At 35.2% G+C, this 19,296-nt stretch overlaps 2 protein-coding genes across 4 annotated transcripts in view; both read right to left on the minus strand.

The window, feature by feature from the left end:
* Window positions 1-381: 381 nt before the first annotated feature.
* LOC129274715 (partner of Y14 and mago-like) lies at window positions 382-6,137 on the minus strand. The gene is made up of 3 exons (XM_054911474.2): window positions 6,054-6,137; window positions 5,138-5,231; window positions 382-3,463 (listed from the first exon to the last, which is right to left on the minus strand). Exons 1-3 carry the CDS (start codon window positions 6,097-6,099, stop codon window positions 3,034-3,036), a joined length of 570 nt encoding a protein of 189 aa, XP_054767449.2. The 5' UTR covers window positions 6,100-6,137; the 3' UTR covers window positions 382-3,033.
* A 1,071-nt stretch (window positions 6,138-7,208) lies between these two features.
* The window catches only part of LOC129274280 (integrin alpha-9-like), a 42,891-nt gene continuing 30,803 nt past the window's right edge, over window positions 7,209-19,296 (minus strand). The window contains exons 22-25 of one of the 3 annotated variants that reach the window (XR_010295403.1): window positions 18,221-18,325; window positions 15,138-15,257; window positions 11,784-13,954; window positions 7,209-7,414 (exon numbers count right to left, since the gene is read on the minus strand). Coding sequence is in view for 1 of the 3 variants with exons in the window: in XM_054911115.2 (XP_054767090.2) it covers window positions 13,805-13,954; window positions 15,138-15,257; window positions 18,221-18,325 (375 nt within the window). In the remaining 2 variants the exon portion in view is untranslated. Of the gene's footprint in view, window positions 7,415-11,783; window positions 13,955-15,137; window positions 15,258-18,220; window positions 18,326-19,296 lie in introns of those variants that run through there. The other 2 variants (XR_010295404.1, XM_054911115.2) reach the window with 2 other exon arrangements.

The following is a 19,296-nucleotide window of genomic DNA, read 5'->3' on the forward strand; positions in this document are numbered from 1 at the left end:
GCGCTTATGTCACAGTGCGCCAAATTGACGCCTGTTACCATGGTTAGATATGCTATTTTATTCATGAGTCCACTGTTTGAAGAGTGGGCTCATTAATTCACAACAGTTCACTCATGAATAAAATAGCATACTTAACCATGGCAACAGGCGTCAATTTGGCGCACTGCGACAAAAGAGTGCATCAGCATTGGACATTTTCTAATGTACGTGGTAAATAAGCGTAATTTATACAGGAAATCTGCTGAAACCATGGGTTCAACCCAGGGTTTTAAAAACCACCTTTGTGAATTTTGGCCTATGAGTCTCCACACTTCTCTCTGATCATTTAATAGATCCACCCTCTTTTCTTCAATACAGATAGTAAATTAGCAAACAAACATATTTACAGTGTTCATTTTATTGTAGAAAAGGTTTACAGAAATAACCATTGTCATAGTGCATCACAGACACTGCAATACATTATTCAATTAATTGAATTTGGGGCTGTTTCCCTAAAGAATTAAATTGTGACTTAATTAAAATCAATTAATCACTCTTTAATCCTCGGGAATGTTTCATAAAGCTGTTTGTAGGTTAAGAGCGACAGGTGAACGTTTCTTACGCGCTAAATAATCACCAATGAACATTTAAATGGTGAAATCATTTACCCCAAGAAAGGATCACCAGTCGTTCTTAAAGTCACTCTTAACTTACGAACAGCTTTATGAAATGGCCCCCTGGTTGCATGTGGTATTATAATGCATCACCATATTGGGATGCTCACTTCATTATACTTCACGTGTCACTGACTCTCCAATATGACTACTTCACACTTCACCGTTAGGGTTACATCCCCTGGGTCCTGTAACACAAAGTTTATTGTTTGATAAAGTTGATCGTACGGCTGATTTTTACAATTGATTTCATTGATCGTTGTGTGCCATCAAGCAGAGAAATCAACTGCTCAGTCTATTGCTTTGTGTAAAGGGTCCCATGTAATGGGGGCATTCTGATGGATAGTGTCACCATGCATTGACATAAAGAGCATAGGATAATAATGCTTCTAGGAGACACCTCACTATAAAATTCATTTGCATATTTTATAATTGATTTGCGGAATCGCTTCAAACGGTCATTGGCACATATAAATTCATCACATGTCGGGGGAAAAAACACTGCACAAAAATATACAATAAATAGAATAACAGATATTTGCCAAACTACCACCCGGTCAAAGAGTTGATATCAATTTTTTTAATCCAATATAACTCTTAATGATAGGGTTCTGGACAATTAGTATGGTATACATGTACAGGTGTGTCTGACATTGGAAGTTGAGTCTCTTAGGATTTAGGACAACAGAAATTTATTTGATTTAGGCAAAATTTCACTCCAAAAAGGGAAACAATACAAGCTTTGCATAATCTGGACTGAAAACTTTCCTTGACTTTAAGATGAAGGCAATTATTCAACTTGCACGAGATCAACTTACACCGAGTTAAGTTGTATTACAATATATTGCTTTTGTTGCTACCTTTTTATAGTTCATGATAAAAGACAATTACAAATACCAGATGACACTAGTCATTAATTTCAAAAACACGTAACGGTAATGTATTATGTTCCAAGTCAAGTGATTTAGAAGATTTCTACTCCCTCCACAACACCACCACATTTTCTATGGTTAGACTCGACATACATAAGCTGCTACTTGACTTACAACTATGTCAAGAATACATAAATGCAGAATAGAAAATTGTTTCTTCAAAACTCAAAATTAAATTCTATCATTACTATGAATTATTACAGATTATTCTCTAAAAAATGGTAAGATTTGACAACAGAATAAGAAAAAAAGAGTTGATCCTCGACCTAGTGCACTCAAAACTTAAAGGATACAATGGGATGAAAATAATTATATCTACATAAATATAGTAAATTCACCCAGCAAAACGGGAGTATTCAATACATTTTTTCTTTCATTCTTGGAGGAAAAAAATTGAAAAATATAAATTCATATAATAATAAGATACAAAAATAATCGGAGATATGACATGAGCTTGCTCATTACATATTCATGAACACATGAATAGAACTTTTGATCACCGAAATAATGCAAAACTCTAAGTTTAAGAATATCATAACTTTATTATTCCTTGTTTAATTTTGATGACATTTTCAGTGTTTTGGTTGTCTTTATCTGTCTAAATCAACTTAACCTGTAGTGTTATACCTCTTAAAATCACCAGTTCATTGGAAACATTATATAGCGTAGAGATAATTAAATTTACATGCAGCAATTCCAGTGACCTTGAAATTTGATCTGTAGCCCCAAAAATGTTGAAAGGTCATAGATCAAATATTGAAGGAGATGGGAATTTCCATGGCTGGCTCTTCAGGACATTTCTGGGGTGAATTCGTCCTGGCGCCCCCTATAATTTACCATGCCGAGCAGAACCTGAATGATGTGGAGCACGTGTCATATGCCACCTTGTCTCCTTGATACACACAGTACTTTTATCATATCTAATATCATTTTACTTGAGCACTAAAAACCCACAACTGAAAGGAAAAGTTTCATTTAAAGCATGAGACGTTCATACTGTACAAAATCTGTTCTTTTGTCTAATTTTTGGATATAAATTTCATGGCTTTCGTGTTAAGTAGTTGAAGATTGCATTTTTAGATAAGCTAATAAATTTTCTAAATATTGTATAAAGCATACATGTACACAGGAAGTATATTTTGGCTTAATATAGACTGAGAACTATTCCTGTTGACTCATTGTGGATTTTGCAGCTGGCAGTTAAGATAAATATATCTTCTTACCATTTAAAAAGGGTTGTCCTTGGTGAAATTTTTTCATCATGTTTGATTGACCAACAAGATATTTTTTTTCAGCAACCGATGGCAAGGTTTTCTCTCAGTCTCTGCAATTTCATTTTTGTCCACAGCTAGGCTTTCTATCTTTAGGGTAGGTCAAGGAAGATAGAAGCTCCTTCCATTTCTTTATCTGCAAAATTTAATTTCACTCTCAGTCTAAGATTTTCATCATCATGACCCATCTTCCAGCAAGTCCAGTTCATCTTCAAGTTCTCCTTTTCTAGCAATCTTTTCGAGCTGCTCTTTGGAAGGTTGTGCTACTTCTCCGCTGGCAATTTTGGCTTCCAAATCCTCAATCTGCCTGATTTTCTTCTTAAGGTTCTTAATCCTCTTCTGAGGATCTTGCAGGACCGGCGCAGGATCCGCGCCTCCACCCACACTGACCTCCTGGACCCCCTTCCTTAGCTGTTCCACATCACCATTTTGGACTTCTCCCACCTCGTTCTGCTTCTCTTTCCGTTTCTGGCGACGTTTCTCGTTCTTCTTGGCAGCCTTGGTGAGTGCCTTAGATTCTTCTACCTTTGCAGGAACTGGGTCTTCGTAGACTCCTGGAGGAAGTCTTGGTTTGCTGTTAATCCATTGCTTGCCTTTACTCTCATACCTGGAAGAAACAAGTGGAATGCCTCTGGCCGTCTCACCTGCATCACGCGATTCAATATAGCAGCAGTGCTGATTTTGAAAACTACTATAACTCGCACAAGATGTTCAGTGATACTTGGTTACTCGTATTTCCACGTTTTATGAATTAGACCAATACACTTATAGAGATATGATGGCAATTCAACAAATACCCCCAACATGGCCAAAGTTCTTTGACCTTACATGACCTTTGACCTTGATCATGTGACCTGAAACTCGCACAGGATGTTCAGTGATACTTGATTACTCTTATGTCCAAGTTTTATGAACTAGACCAACACACTTTCAAATTTATGGCTGTAATTCAACAAATACCCCAATTTGGCCAAAGTTCATTGACCCTAAATGACCTTTGACCTTGATCATGTGACCTGAAACTTGCACAGGATGTTCAGTAATACTTGATTACTATTATGTCCAAGTTTCATGAATCAGATCCATAAACTTTCAAAGTTATGATGGTAATTCAACAGATACCCCCAATTCGGCCAAAGTTCATTGACCCTAAATGACCTTTGACCTTGGTCATGTGTCGTGAAACTCATGCAGGATGTTCAGTGATACTTGATTAACCTTATGTATAAGTTTCATGAACTAGGTCCATATATTTTCTAATTTATGATGACATTTCAAAAACTTAACCTTAGGTTAAGATTTTGATGTTGATTCCCCCAACATGGTCTAAGTTCATTGACCCTAAATGACCTTTGACCTTGGTCATGTGACATGAAACTCAGGCAGGATGTTCAGTAATACTTGATTAACCTTATGGCCAAGTTTCATGAACTAGGTCCATATACTTTCTAAGTTATGCTGTCATTTCAAAAACTTAACCTCAGGTTAAGATTTGGTGTTGACGCCGCCGCCGCCGTCGCCGCCGCCGTCGCCGTCGGAAAAGCGGCGCCTATAGTCTCACTCTGCTATGCAGGTGAGACAAAAAGCAAAGATTAGAAATCAAGGGAACATTACTTAAAGATAAACATGTAATCATAACTGACAAGCTGGCCTTCATAAACTTAATTAAAAGTCTTTATTTTAATTGACTGAGAAGCAATGTTCGGAAGCAAGACCCTCTCATTAATGATCTTTTACAAAAAACAAGGGTTTGGTAGTGAAAGCATGGGGAAAATATTATCAAGTGATGGACATTTTCTTTCTACCTTCTTCAGTTCATTCTATATTTCTTTTTTTTTTATTGAACTTTGAATAGTAATTCACTGGGCTTCCTGTAAATAACAGAAGCAGAGAAAAAGAGTATAAGGGATTTGGGGATGAAATAACTACCAAAATGCTCAAGATAGTTCAGTTGTATTTCTTACAGTAACAGGACCTGTAAATAAAATTACAAATGGTTTCAATACAGAAGCTGATTTGACGTAAAGAAGATTCACAATTTCCTCTTTATCAGGACAGGCAAAAAAATGTTTTGTTTCAAAACATGTTTCTAACCATGTTTTAATTGATTTGAAACAAAAAACAAAACCACACACACAAACACTCTTAAAAAAAATAAAATTATTATTTCCTATCACGACCCTGCCCTGTTTACGCATTCATTCCCGATTACATGGGCAAATTTCATTGGGGGTAGGGGGGGGTACCTGCCCTTTGCCTCTGAGCTGGAGAGTACACTTACAAAGGAACTTCTTCTTGGGGTATGTATCCAGGTTTTACTCTCCTTGGCTTTCTCCATGTTCCATCAGGCCTTTGGGTTGCTGGCAGGAATTGACCTGAAAGTAGGGAAGGGGAGGGACAGATTGTTACAAATTCTTTCAAGCAGGGTAGTAACTAGACAGGGATAACCGTCGTTTCTTGGGATTTATTTAACAATTTCTGACATTTTACTATCATTCCCATTCACCAACGGTAGTGTTAGTGCGAGCCTGCAAGTGTAATCAGGACCACCAATTCGGGCGACCGGGTTTTGTCTAGATTTTTAATTTTTTTAAATTCTAAATGACATTATTATCTTGAACGAAGTCGAAGGCCCACTATTTTCGTTAGACTCTAATCTTTCTTTTGATACTATACATATTACAAGAAAATATTAAAATTATATGTTACCGATGATTTATTCCTTATTTTTTTAATTTTTCTGCCGGAGAGGAAAAAATGGCAGTCGTGTGTTGCTGCCCTTAAGTTCAACGAGTTGTGCTTTTAATTTTTTATCATCAAGGCTTTCCAATTAGAATTTTTCGATATCCTGGCCAATCAATGCGACAAGTTCCGAACGCACGCACATCTACAGATCTTACAAATTTATTCAAAACAGCGTCAACGTTTAATACTGTCAACGCTCAGTGATATGAAATTTCGCTCTCACTCAACATTAAAAAAAACCTATCCACCGCCCACATAACACCAAATTGGGTATGTTGGACCACGTTTAAAAACATCCAATTCAATGATTGAAAATGTGATGATTTTCTTAATCTTACATCATAACGAATGGTTAAATAATGCTTGATGGAATACAAAACTACTACACCCGAAATTGCAATTTGATGGTCATCCTCACTTCCACTTAGACAGAAATAAGGGTCTATACTTGCCTGATTCATCCGTTTCAACGTTTTCTTTTGCAGCGGACGCCATCATCCCTCCACCATCATCAACACAAATGATAAGTCGGGCGCCATCTACGACCATAATTTATTTATCTGAAACAGAAAAAAAAGTTATTATCTTATCTAACATATGGAACAGAATAGGCCCTTGTGTATTTTGGTTTGATCGATCTCGTCGTCTCAAATATCCCTCCCGCCCTTTTGCCCCTTTTTCTATTATTGGTATATTACCTTAAAAAGGTCAGTATATAAAGTACAACATATTTGCATAGCAATCAAATTTGCAATGGTTGAATTACTAGTAAGATGTATTCGATGACAAGGAATTAAATTATGGTAATAAAAAGGAAACGGTTAAACACAGGGAGGAGAAGAGAATGGGAGTGAGAGAAGGGGAATGGAAATTAAACGTAGAATAATAAAAACAGAGGGAGAGAGAGGAAGAGAGAGAAAGAGCACACACAGAAAGGGTTAAATTAAAGAACAAGCCTTAGAATAAGAAAAGAGTGAAACCACGAGAAAAGGGAGAACTAAAAAGTAAGATAGATTAATAGATAGATATATAGAAAAATAAATAGATGTATGAATAAATGAATAAATAAATAGATAAAAAAATAAATGAATAAAGCATTATCAAAACTATATGCATAGGCACATGAATAGATACCCTATTATTTCATTTTATTTCATAAAGTTTTGTTTCCTTAAATTTTTTTTTTTTTTTTTTGGGGGGGGGGAGGCCCCATTTAGCCCTACATGACTTTTCTGTCATGGCTTCTGTACATATGCTTCATTCTTTCATCCCGTCTTTCTCTACCGATCTTCTGATCTGAGCATTATCTCTTAATTTTTTAGCATTCTTCTTATCTGCCCCCACTCTCTCTCTCTCTGTCTCTCTTTCTTTCCTTCTCCCCTTTCCCTCTCCCTCTTCCCCCTCTCAAGTGCTCTCTATTTTATTGTGTCATTACTGAGTAGGATAGATGATAACTATGACATAACACATTCATTACACATGGTTTTCTGTATGGGTCAATCATTCTATTCAGTGAAAGATTATAGATGCAAGATCAATGAGTTATCATACTTATGGCATGCATACTTACAAGTAAAAAAAGAAAAGAAAACACAAGTACAAACAAGTTTTTCCTTTCTTAACTATCAAGTGAGCAAATTTATTTGCATACGAGATGTCTAAAACGTGACAAACTCCATAAAAAATAAGATCCTAGTGAGAAAATGATATGGCATGATATCAAGTCATAATTTGAGGAGGGTATACTCATGGAGTAACAGTATCTCATTTGGATACACTTTTGTGTACCGTGTGAGTAAAAAAAACTTTGCACCTCACAAATTCCCATTTTAAGAAAAAATATGCCATGAACGCATAATCATTATATATGGCTGGAAAGAGTATCTTCTCCCAATTATTTTGATACCATATTTATGTGGTATGTGTTAACGCTTGGATGATCAGTAGATATTCTTTGCAGTGATGTAAATTTTGACTTGCACCAAAATAAGGCATGGCTGCATTGAAAGAATCCAGATGTCAATGATGTCATAATCCTACATGAGGTAGTTAACATATTTGCAAATTCCTTTTCAATGAAATAATTTTGAGAATTGACACTGAAAGTGTTTATTACACAATTATAATGTAAATTATTGAAAAGGCATTTTGAAATGGATTTTAATGCAACCGTTGTAGGATTACAATATCATTGACATCTGGATTCATTCATTGCAGTCATAACTTACTTTCGCACAAATCAATTTACATCACTGCAAAGAATACCTCCTGATAATCCAAGCATTAACACATCCCACATAAATATGGTATCAAATTATTCGGGAGGACATACTCTTCCAGGCCATATATAATAATGATGTCATCATGACACAATTTTCCTTAAATTTGGGATTTGTGAGGTGTCAAGTTTTTTTTTTTGACTCACAAGGTAGTATCTCTCAATCATGAAGGCTAGCAATTACAAATGAAATATGATTAGAAAAAGAAAAATGTAATGAAAAAGGTAAGATACCATATCCAGAACAGTATGTGCTGCCATTCCTTAATAAAATCTGATTATCTTAAGGTAATCGTTACACACTCCAAATTGGCAATGCCATGAAAACAACAAAATCACTGTTATAAAATACAGTTTATTCAAGCAAAAGGCATACAACAAAGAAGTGTAATTATCTATTTACTTTTGCCCTATGTTCAGTGAAAAATTGTGATATCCTTGCTAAATCGTTAACAAATATGCAGTTGTCAGTTTTACTTTGAGTCATGTTACTATGGCATCTAAATAAATTCTATATCACGCAATGCAACATTGCATAGACATTTAAATTAATGGAAAACAAACTCCCCTATGTCACAAAATGCTGTAGTTCACTCTAAATAAGATTTAAAACACATCAAGATCAGCTGTCAATAATGACTACTCGAAATTTGGATTGAAAATTAAATGTGAAAGATTTATTTTTCAATCTCAAAGAATTAGAATTCAAATCTTTTTAAAATCCTGAGCTTGACTGACTTCTCACAGCTGATCTAGATTGATTTTTATTAAGGATCCCTGTGATTTAGTGTGTAAACATGCAGTCCCAAAGAACAAGACAATATCAAGGTTATAAAGTGCCACAGTTCCGCATGGTCTATTTTGCACTAAGGATGTGCTGTTATTTAATGATACATGTATATCCTTTTTATAGTGTTTTGTGTGAAAGCAAAGAACTACTAATAATTAGAAATTAGTTTGAATATTTCAACAACATAGTTATATGCATTAAAAAAACATGCAAATAATCCAACCACACAAACTAATTACCTTCAGTAAGAGATACTATCCCCATGCTTTCAGAGTCAAATTACATCCTGTGGCATATACAAATATATAATCTTGTCTAAAGAGAATCACTGGATTAGGAGTCAGGAGATGAGATTATCTTATCCCCTTATAAATGCAAATATCCACAACATGACACCTCAAAAAATCTACATTAAAACAATTTATCAAATCAGTTAACAAACATTCACATAAATAAGATAGTACATATCTAATTACCAAGACAATAAATAGGATTTCAAAAATTTCTATCATAGTATTGATCTATATAGCATAAAACATTTTCATCTCTTATAAACCATTGGCTTTATGTACAAAAGAATCACATTATATCCATATCACGTGCATAAGAAAATTACCTGTATATCAAAACAAAATTTACATCTCTCAATGTGACAAAAATGATGTTCATAATAATATGCAGTCAACTTTGCATTATAAAACTGTTCATTTTATAGGTGAAATTCAAGTTGAAATAATTGCCAGTGTGTTTGTTCTTGGTTATTAATGTAAATATGGTTTTATTGCATTCAAAGAATTTTCTAAAGATTCAGAACAGATTTAATTTGGAAAATTGAATATATTTGATTAGAAAATCACATCTGTCATGTGATCCATATTAATAGCATCATCTATCAGCAGAATTATGTCTACAAGGTGCCATTGAATCTACAAACCAAGTACAACAATTTCTGGTACAAATCATATGCTTAAAATCACAAGTGATGATTTTCACAATATTTTTTTTTCTTAGCATTTAAGCATATTTCTACAGACATAGTTACAACATTCCACATACAGAAAGGTTGCGAAAGAACAAAAAAACCATTTCATGTCATACTTCTAAGGTTACACAGTACATGTATATACAAGCAGAGTCAACTTTGGCACCTTTTAATTAAATGAACTGGTAAGAAGACATGTGGCATTTAATACACTAAAAATGTGTTCGTACTACCTTATAAAAGGGGATCAAGCATTTTTGTAGTCCATAGGAGTGACAAGGTATTCACAACTCTAAGGATGCCTTTATACTACATTTTCAAATGCAGATCGAGCGTGTTGAAAGTTGAAAAATATAGTTCACAGGAGTACTGATAATGCTCAGCGTTCCCATGTTTTGGCTAAGCCAATCTGCAAGATATTAAGCAATAATCATAACATGCAATCTCTCTGTCAATTGAACCATCATGTTGCCTTTATATTTACCCAGAAAATATTTTTTTTAGACTGAGTGCACTTTAAACACACTATTTTGTACATTTTTAGAATGTTTAACATGGTGATTACAATCTTGGCAAGGACACAAATGTAATTGGATTTCATGCATTGACAAAAAAAGACTTTCTAGCCCAATCATATAAAAGATCTACCTGTTGTTCTTTTACAGAAAAAAATCCACTTTGATTACTTTCTTCTGCAACATGAGGCAAATTCCTACAGTATTTCTGATTTTAACGAGGAAAAGTATGCACATACTACTACTACAAATAATGATGTAAGCCAATTTAATCAGATATCGATTCAATGTAATAAATAAACATTGAGCACCAATCAGTATCTTCATCTACTACAGATACTAGAACAGTGTGAAGAGCTTATGTTTAAATAACTTTAGATTTTTGTTGTCCACACTTTGGATTATGTGTGTGTGGAATGCATGAAGGGGTGGGTGTGCATGGGTATGTGTGTGTGGGTAATGACACATATGTATCAATCGGATATGATTATTTACATCCAGGAACTGACCTTTTGTGTCAGCAACCAACCGATCTGACCTAATGCGTGGTTCCAACCACAGATTTCCAGTTTGAATCAGTTGGTTACTACCCCATGCAGCTGGTTCAGGCTCAAACCACAATACACAGTGAGCATTATCACAGAGCTGCAGTGGGTAGTAATGCCTTATGCCTCAGTCACATTTGCTCTATGGCGGCCGTACGGTGAGTCAAAAACAGCCGTTTTAACATTTTTTATACCAGCTACATATATGTGGTTTGAATAAAAAGTGAATAAAACGGCTGTTTTGGACTCGCCATATGGCCGCCGTAGAGCAAATGTGACTGAGGTATTACTGCGCCGTAGAGCAAATGTGACTGAGGTATTACTGCTATGTAAACTGAAATGCTATATTGACACACACTCACTTTTCGTAATACAAGGAGAAAGCCCCTTTTTGAAACTAGCCCAGGTAAGAGCATCAGAATGTACTTGCAGAAGGAATGATGCAGAGCAGATAAACACACTTAACAATAAACGAGTACCCATAAACATATATAAAAAAATCCAACAGTTACCAATTAATTATAACCATAACTTTGAAAGGGTAGTTTCAACTCACTTACCACTAAGTTTTATGCTATTTAGTTTTTATATTCAGACAGAGTGCAAAGAAACATATAATTGATGGGGTGGGCTCAAATCCCACTGCTGCCACAAAAATTAAAGTTTCTACAGATATACAATAGAAAACTGGTGATGAATTGATAGGCAGGGGTCACATCCCACCGCTGCCACAAAAAGTAAAGTTTCCGTAGTTATAGCATGGGGGAAGATGTTATGATCATGGGCTAGCCTTGCAACTCTGAAAATAAACTGGACAGTTTAGCAAGCTTATCTAATCACATCAGCAAATATTGCAAGAATGATATATTGTATAAACTTACAAACTAAAATTAAACTAGAAATTTAATTTGTCATGGGGACGAATTTGGTGATCTGTCTGTGATTCTCATGGTCCCAATCATCATCATGATCTAATTCTCGATCATAATCACCAAGTTTATGCAGACAAACATGATCATCATTATGAAAAGTGAACTTTTATTACTTCTGTGAAAAGGTACAAGGAATGCACATGATAAATGTGTTATGAGCAAAAGGATACAAATAAATAAATAGTAAAAACTTCAAGTGGGTTTTAAACCAGGGACCCTCGCTTTATAAGGCAGATGCACTATCCATTCGACCACAATATTTCTCTTACACCCATAAGGCAAAGAATGAAACATAATCTAAAATTGACTTTTGCAAGTGCATGACCTTAATGGCATGGATAGTTGACCCTTGACTTGAAGTTGATATGATGTACATATGTTTGATTTTTGAGAAATGATAATGGAGATATGATTGATAATCTGATTTTACAAAATGGCGCCTAGATGACGTCATGATAATTATTTGAGCTTGAACTTGTTTCATACACATCGCATGATAGGTCCGCATAAATGAAAAAATATTGATGAAAATTGATAAAGGAGTTTTGGAGATTTTGTGGGAAAAAGAAAAGGGTGGAATGAGGAAAATAAACAATAATAAAAATAAAGAAATAAAAAGAAAATTTGTAGAGACATAAAAGGTAATCTGTCAACAGAAAGATAACCTAATAAGTGCCATTAACATATTGTCCTCATTTGTAGTAAGGCACTGACAACCAGTGAAAAAATACCAGCATATATCAAATTACTTAAAAAGTCTTTGGTGCAGAATAAGTTTTATGTGTAAATTTGTACAATAATTTTCAACCCAGTACTATCCAGCTAAAAACCTTGTACTGACACCTTTTAGCAATTGCTAAATATTCGAAATTGGCATTTAAATGCAAACTCTCTATTCTAGCAGTCCATATTATAAATATCATAAATATTACAATATCAACTGCAGGGAAAGGTTCTAGTCGGCTACATTTCCTTAATATATGTCATGTATGGGAATGCAGACAAAGGCCTACATACAACATATGCACATATAATCAGGGGTGTTTCATAATGTTATTTGTAATTTACGCACAACTTCAAGCATGACTAGTAACCCGAGTTTAAATACTTCTGGTTTTAACATAACAGACATTAATTTCCTATAACCCTTGAAAATGTTTACAAAGAATAAATTTTGCATTCTGATGCTTATTCATGACAAAAGATCTGCAAAGATCAGATTTCTGTTCTCTTAATGATCTGTTTAGTTTGATTGTTTTTTATTGAATGAAGCACGCAATTTAGAAAAATCAAATAGCTGATGAGAAACAAAATTTGAGACTCTGAAAAGTTCAAGTAACTAGTCATGCATAAAGTGTACATAAATTATCAACAAGTTTATGAAATACCACAAATAATGATGAAATATTAATATATATCTCAACTATCAAAACTGGAAATGATTGCATAAAATGTTTCAAGTGTTCTCTATATCTATCAATTATCTAAGTCTTTTAATGGAACTTGGAAGAGTTCTTTGCTGGTTCAATGATTAGATGACAATTTCTTTTCCCTTCAATCAAGTAATTATATTATCGTTCAAATTAAGGCACGTTTACATGAATCTCATTCATTTTCTCCACCGCAAGTACGGTACCACAGGAAGCTTTCCAAATCCCTCGTCATTGCTTATGGACAACTTGAGGGGTTATAAAGGAAAAAAAACTGGTTGGGATTCCGGCTGAAAAGTGATCTTAAAAATACCATGGACCTTTGCACATCACAACATCGTTCTTTCTAAATCCCTTGTTGTTTTGGCTAAACACAACTTGGAAGTCTACATAAGAGGCTGGGTGTGATTCCAGCCGAAAGCTGCGGCTAAACATAGCATAGAACTTTGCACATCACAACAGCTTTCTTAATCCCTTGTTGTTTTGCCTATACACACAACTTGGACGACTACAAAAGAAAAGATGCTGGGTGGGATTCTGGCTGATAGCTGCTACCAAACGTGGCACAGAATTCGTTCAGGTACCAAAAAGAGGTGCTTTTAAACAACCAGTACCAGCAGACAAATTACTACACAGGGGATCTTTCAGTACACAGAAAAGAGCTAGCATCCATGGGAAAGTCTCTCTTATATTGCAAGTTTTGGAAGATCCTGAAGATTGGAATAGGGATGTTACTCTTTTGCTGCCAGTCCTTTCATCATTGGTAAATCAGAGCCGTCTAGTTCGCCGGTAGGGTCTACTGGAGGTTTAATGGGCATTGGGGCAGCACCATCTGCTTCTTCTTCCCAGTCCTTGCGAGTCTTTCTCTTGAAGAAGCCACACTGAATGGTTGGAGGATCACAAAAAGAATGTATTTTAACATTCAGTGGGAACATGATAAAAAAATTGACAAGCTAAAACATTGATGCAAGAGTTGATTTATACTTCAATGAAGTCAAGACTGACCACAGAGTTCAACACACATGAGGGTAACAATGTCCTTATCATCTTTGCAATAATTGGTATCGCCATCTTTATTATCATTATCTAACTAATCATCCCCACTATCATCATCAACATCATCAGCAGCAGCATAATCATCATCATTACTGTCATCACCGTCACTATCATAAACATCATTGTCATCATCATCACACAATCACCATCAATATCATTATCATCACAATCATCTACATCACCATCTATGTAATGATTATGATCAAAACATTACCACTATCACCATCGATATCATCATCATCATCATAATCATCATCATCATCATCGTCGTCATCATCATCACCAAGACAACCATCATCATCATCCTTATTTCTATCATTGTAATTATTATCACTATGCATGGTTTAAAGTTGAGAGTTAGAATAGGTTTTGGTGTCAATTGCCAGAATCAGACTTCTTAAAAAAGGTTTAAAACATAGCGTTCGGTTTAGAAAAGTGAAACCAATCTTGATGTTCACAGCTCAACACTAAGGAACATCAATCCTACCATCAACATTTCAAACTAGGTGCTAATAAGGTGTTAGATGATGACCTCTTCCCAGCACAAACACCATCTTTTAAGTCTGGTGCTGGTGCAATGAAAATTATCTTTCAACATTATCATCATCATAACACCAGCACCCTTACAAATTGGGTGCTGGTGCAGTGTCAGATAATGGTGTTGCCCAGACAACATCATCATTATCATTGTAACACTAACACCATTTCAAGTCTGGTGCTGCAGATGCAGTGTCAGATGATGGTGTTGCCCTGACACCAACACCATCTCTCAACATCATAATTATCATTGTAAAACCAGCAACATTTCAAATTGTGTGCTGCAGGTGCAGTGTTAGATGATGGTGGTGCCCATCACCAACATCATCTCTCAACACCATAATTATCATTGTAAAACCAGCACCATTTCAAATTGTGTGCTGAAAGTGCAGTGTTAGATGATGATGATGCCCAACACCAATGCCACCTTCCAACATAACACTTGAAATCATCATCACCATCATTTATTACCTTCCATAATAAGAGGATGAGGACGATGAGTAGAATGAGACCAGCAAGTATACTGACGATGATTATCCAGATGGGTAATTCACCAGCTCCTTTCATTTCGGTGTAAAGCTTGATTGGAAGCTAATGTATAGTGAACAAACAAAAAAATACCATCATTAGAACAACCTGGCAGCCTAAATTCAAGAAAACTTGATTTTCCCATTTTCTGCGTTTAACCAAAAACCCACACAATTCGCATGGAGGCATTAGAAAAATATTCTTTCCATATGCAAAAAAGGTGGGGATTTGAAAAAATCAATAGATGTATCAAAGTAGGCTATTCAAATATTGTTATCATTTCATATCAAGCTCCCTGCTCCTCATCCTTTTTGTTTCTTTTTCTTCCATGATCCATAGGGGTGAATGTAGTGATTTTGATGCATTGTCTTCATTGCACACTATTTTGACAACATGACATCACGATGCTATTCATTAAGAATGTGATTTACATAATAGATTTAAGATAACAAGTAGTGAACACTGACTTAATAAAAAATCTGTAAAAGCAAAATTGTATGTCACCATATCATCCTAGATCTAGATCTGATAATTTCAGAGAATTAACTTTGTGAAATGCTGAAATCTAAGCTAAAAAACAATCACACTGCAGATCCCCAACACAGATAATCATATCTGCATATTTAAGGTCATAAATTATATCCGTCTTCCACAATTAAAGGGGAATCCAGCCTTGGCCATAAAATGTTGTGTCGGGAAGGGGAAAATAAATTAAACAGAATGGTGAAAATTTGAAAGAAATCGGACAAGCAATAAGAAAGTTATAGCTGCTTTAAAATTGGGATCACTAATAGTATGTAGATTTCAAATTGGCAACTGGGTAAGTAAATTATGACAAGGGGCAAGGACAACTTTCCCATAGGCCATGTACTTTATTATCAGGGTTTTGTGGTTTTCTCCTAAGTACCCATTCCCCTGGGGCAGTAATCTAAATATAACCCATGTAGTATATTGTTTAATGTCCTCATGAAAGAAAAATGTAATTTGAAATAAAACTTTTCGGAAAAATTACATTTTTAGCCATAATATGTAGTGGAGTACATGGAAGAGTAGTCCTTGCCTTACATCACGATGACATCCCATATGTGGCCAATTTGAAGTCTCCATGAGTATAGTGATTACCAATATTTACAACTTTTAAAAATTCATAACTTTCTTGTTGTTTGTTCAATATTGTTCAAACTTTCACATATCAACTTGTTTGACTTATCTTTTTCTTATAAAAACAAGTTTTTATTTGGGTTGGATTCCCCTTTAATTACAACTTATCTTACCGGACCTGCAGTTTTTTTTACAAGCTTGCTTCATGTACATTAGGTCCCATCATATTTCTTTGACTTAAATTTAAGCTTTTACCTTATAACTCAACTGATTGTATCATTTTGCTATGTTATCGTATACTTCTCAGTTGTTTATATTGTAATCCAATGATTTTTTTTTTTCAATTCACTTTATTCACATCCATTAAAAAAGTACAATATACAACAAACAATATTATATGAACAATAAAAAACAATCAATACAATTTTGTCTATGATAACCCTTACTTTTATTTCATTTATTGTAATATACAATTCCCTTATTCCTCTTTAGCATTGATGTCACATTGCTATTATTTGTAATGATCTTAACCCTTTGATATTTTAAAGTTTTAGACATACATTTATAATTGATTGTCATTGTTTCACTCGATTTTTCTATAATGCCATAATTATTTCATTGTTATCATTTCAGTGTTTTTTATCAGCGAATGAATTATACAATTATTAGTTTTATAATTAGTAACTGTTCCCTTTTGATAACTTAAAATATTTCAGTTTGATTCATATTATCATTTAAGTAAAAATATTTGTTTATTTATGTTACTATATAAGCATTGTTATCTTTGACTTAGATTTTGACTTTATTTTCATGTATGATATGATGATTTATGTTATTCTTTATGTTTTCATCAGGTCATTGATGAAAAACAGTTTTATGCTGATCTTTTGTACCTGAATAAATATGTTCTAATAAATAAACAAATTATAATTTAATAGATTTGCACTAATGTTGCTACTTTTTATGTGAATCAGATGTCAATGAGAAATACGAAATGAAAAATGTGGGACATTGTATTCTTATTGCTTGGAAAATCATTTTGATGGAATAAGCATCCCTATTTAGCCATTTCGCAGCAAATACACACAATTCCTTCCAGAACGCTTTGTCACATATTTTTCACTCACACATACTGACTTTTTGGTGGTCATTATATTGAATTCTGTACAAACTCATATTGAAACCTTTACCACAACTGGCATTTATCTGTAAGCCACGCAACATCCTTAATATATTTTTTACTGAATCAAAACATTTACCTGAATACTAGCACCAAGCCAGTTTCATAAAGAATTTATGATTATTCTACCTTTACACATAATGGTAACTAGCATGGTAACAGGGCTGAGTAGCCAATCAAAATCAAGGCTTCCATTTTAGTAATCAAAACAGAAAGTTACCATAATTTATTAGTTGTTTATAGAATGGGCTCTTGTGCCACGTCTGAAAAAGAGTTACAATTCATCCTATCGATCTCAACTATGGAAGGCCCTTGATGCCATAATTCTCCAACTAGAAGACATGTTCACAATCCTTTAGAAAACCTATAAGGAACATTCCCACTCGTTCCAGCAATCATAAATGCAGGAGTGTTTGAACAAATATAATGCATTTAAGATAATGGTGTTCATGGCTTTCAATAGTTGAGATTGATTTGATCAATTGCAGATCTTTGTAAGACCAGGTGGGTGTTTCATAAAGCTGTTCGTAAGATAAGAGCGACTTTAAGAACGACTGGTGATCATTTCTTTTGGTAAATGGTACACCATTGGCGATGGTTTAGCGCGTAAGAAAGGCTCACCAGTCGCTCTTAAAGTTGCTCTTAACATACCAACAGCTTTATGAAACGATCCCCGGGCTCTGTTCTTCCATCCAGCACCTCATCACAATATCAACAAGGAATCACATCTCCCCCGCACTCTTACCTGTATCCTATCCGGGTTGGCGTCTTCTCCTTGCCCAAAACTTCCACTCGGTGATTGAGCAACAAACTCAGCTTCTGTCAGGATCTCAACATAGCCAAGCCTCCTCTGTTGAAATCAAATGTAAGTAGAGACATGATTATACCATTGGTGAAAAGGAACGGACCAAGCTATCATTTCTGAGGTGATTTTCTGACCGGAACCATTTGGCACATCATTTTTATTTATTCATATAAAAACTTGGGTGCAAATTTTGCCTGATTCTGTTTGAATTCATACTGTGATAGGTGCCATGGCTGGAAAGCATGTTTTGAGATGAGCATTACAACAATTCATTTGTGATGTCGTTGTAGTAGTAGTAGTAGTAGAAGAAGAAGAAGGAGGAGGAGGAGGAAGAAGAAGAGGAGGAAGAAGAAGAGGAGGAAGAAGAAGAGGAGGAAGAAGAAGAGGAGGAAGAAGAGGAGGAGGAAGAAGAGGAGGAGGAAGAAGAGGAGGAAGAAGAAGAGGAGGAAGAAGAAGAGGAGGAAGAAGAAGAGGAGGAAGAAGAAGAGGAGGAGGAAGAAGAGGAGGAGGAAGAAGAGGAGGAGGAAGAAGAGGAGGAGGAAGAAGAAGAGGAGGAAGAAGAAGAGGAGGAAGAAGAAGAGGAGGAGGAAGAAGAGGAGGAAGAAGAAGAGGAGGAAGAAGAAGAGGAGGAAGAAGAAGAAGAGGAGGAAGAAGAGGAGGAAGAAGAAGAGGAGGAAGAAGAAGAGGAGGAGGAAGAAGAGGAGGAAGAAGAAGAGGAGGAAGAAGAAGAGGAGGAGGAAGAAGAGGAGGAGGAAGAAGAGGAGGAGGAAGAAGAGGAGGAGGAAGAAGAGGAGGAGGAAGAAGAGGAGGAGGAAGAAGAGGAGGAAGAAGAAGAGGAGGAAGAAGAAGAGGAGGAAGAAGAAGAGGAGGAAGAAGAAGAAGAGGAGGAAGAAGAGGAGGAAGAAGAAGAGGAGGAAGAAGAAGAGGAGGAGGAAGAAGAGGAGGAAGAAGAAGAGGAGGAAGAAGAAGAGGAGGAGGAAGAAGAGGAGGAGGAAGAAGAGGAGGAGGAAGAAGAG

The sequence above is a fragment of the Lytechinus pictus genome, chromosome 13 (assembly GCF_037042905.1).
Source record: "Lytechinus pictus isolate F3 Inbred chromosome 13, Lp3.0, whole genome shotgun sequence".
Taxonomy (NCBI): domain Eukaryota; kingdom Metazoa; phylum Echinodermata; class Echinoidea; order Temnopleuroida; family Toxopneustidae; genus Lytechinus; species Lytechinus pictus.

Coding starts and splice junctions, on each gene's coding strand:
- LOC129274715 (XM_054911474.2), bottom strand. CDS start 6,099: ATGATGGCGTCCGCTGCAAAAGAAAACGTTGAAACGGATGAATCAG. Junction 5,232..6,053: donor CGTTGAAACGGATGAATCAG/GCAAGTATAGAC, acceptor CCCTACTTTCAG/GTCAATTCCTGCCAGCAACC. Junction 3,464..5,137: donor CCCCAAGAAGAAGTTCCTTT/GTAAGTGTACTC, acceptor TGTTTCTTCCAG/GTATGAGAGTAAAGGCAAGC.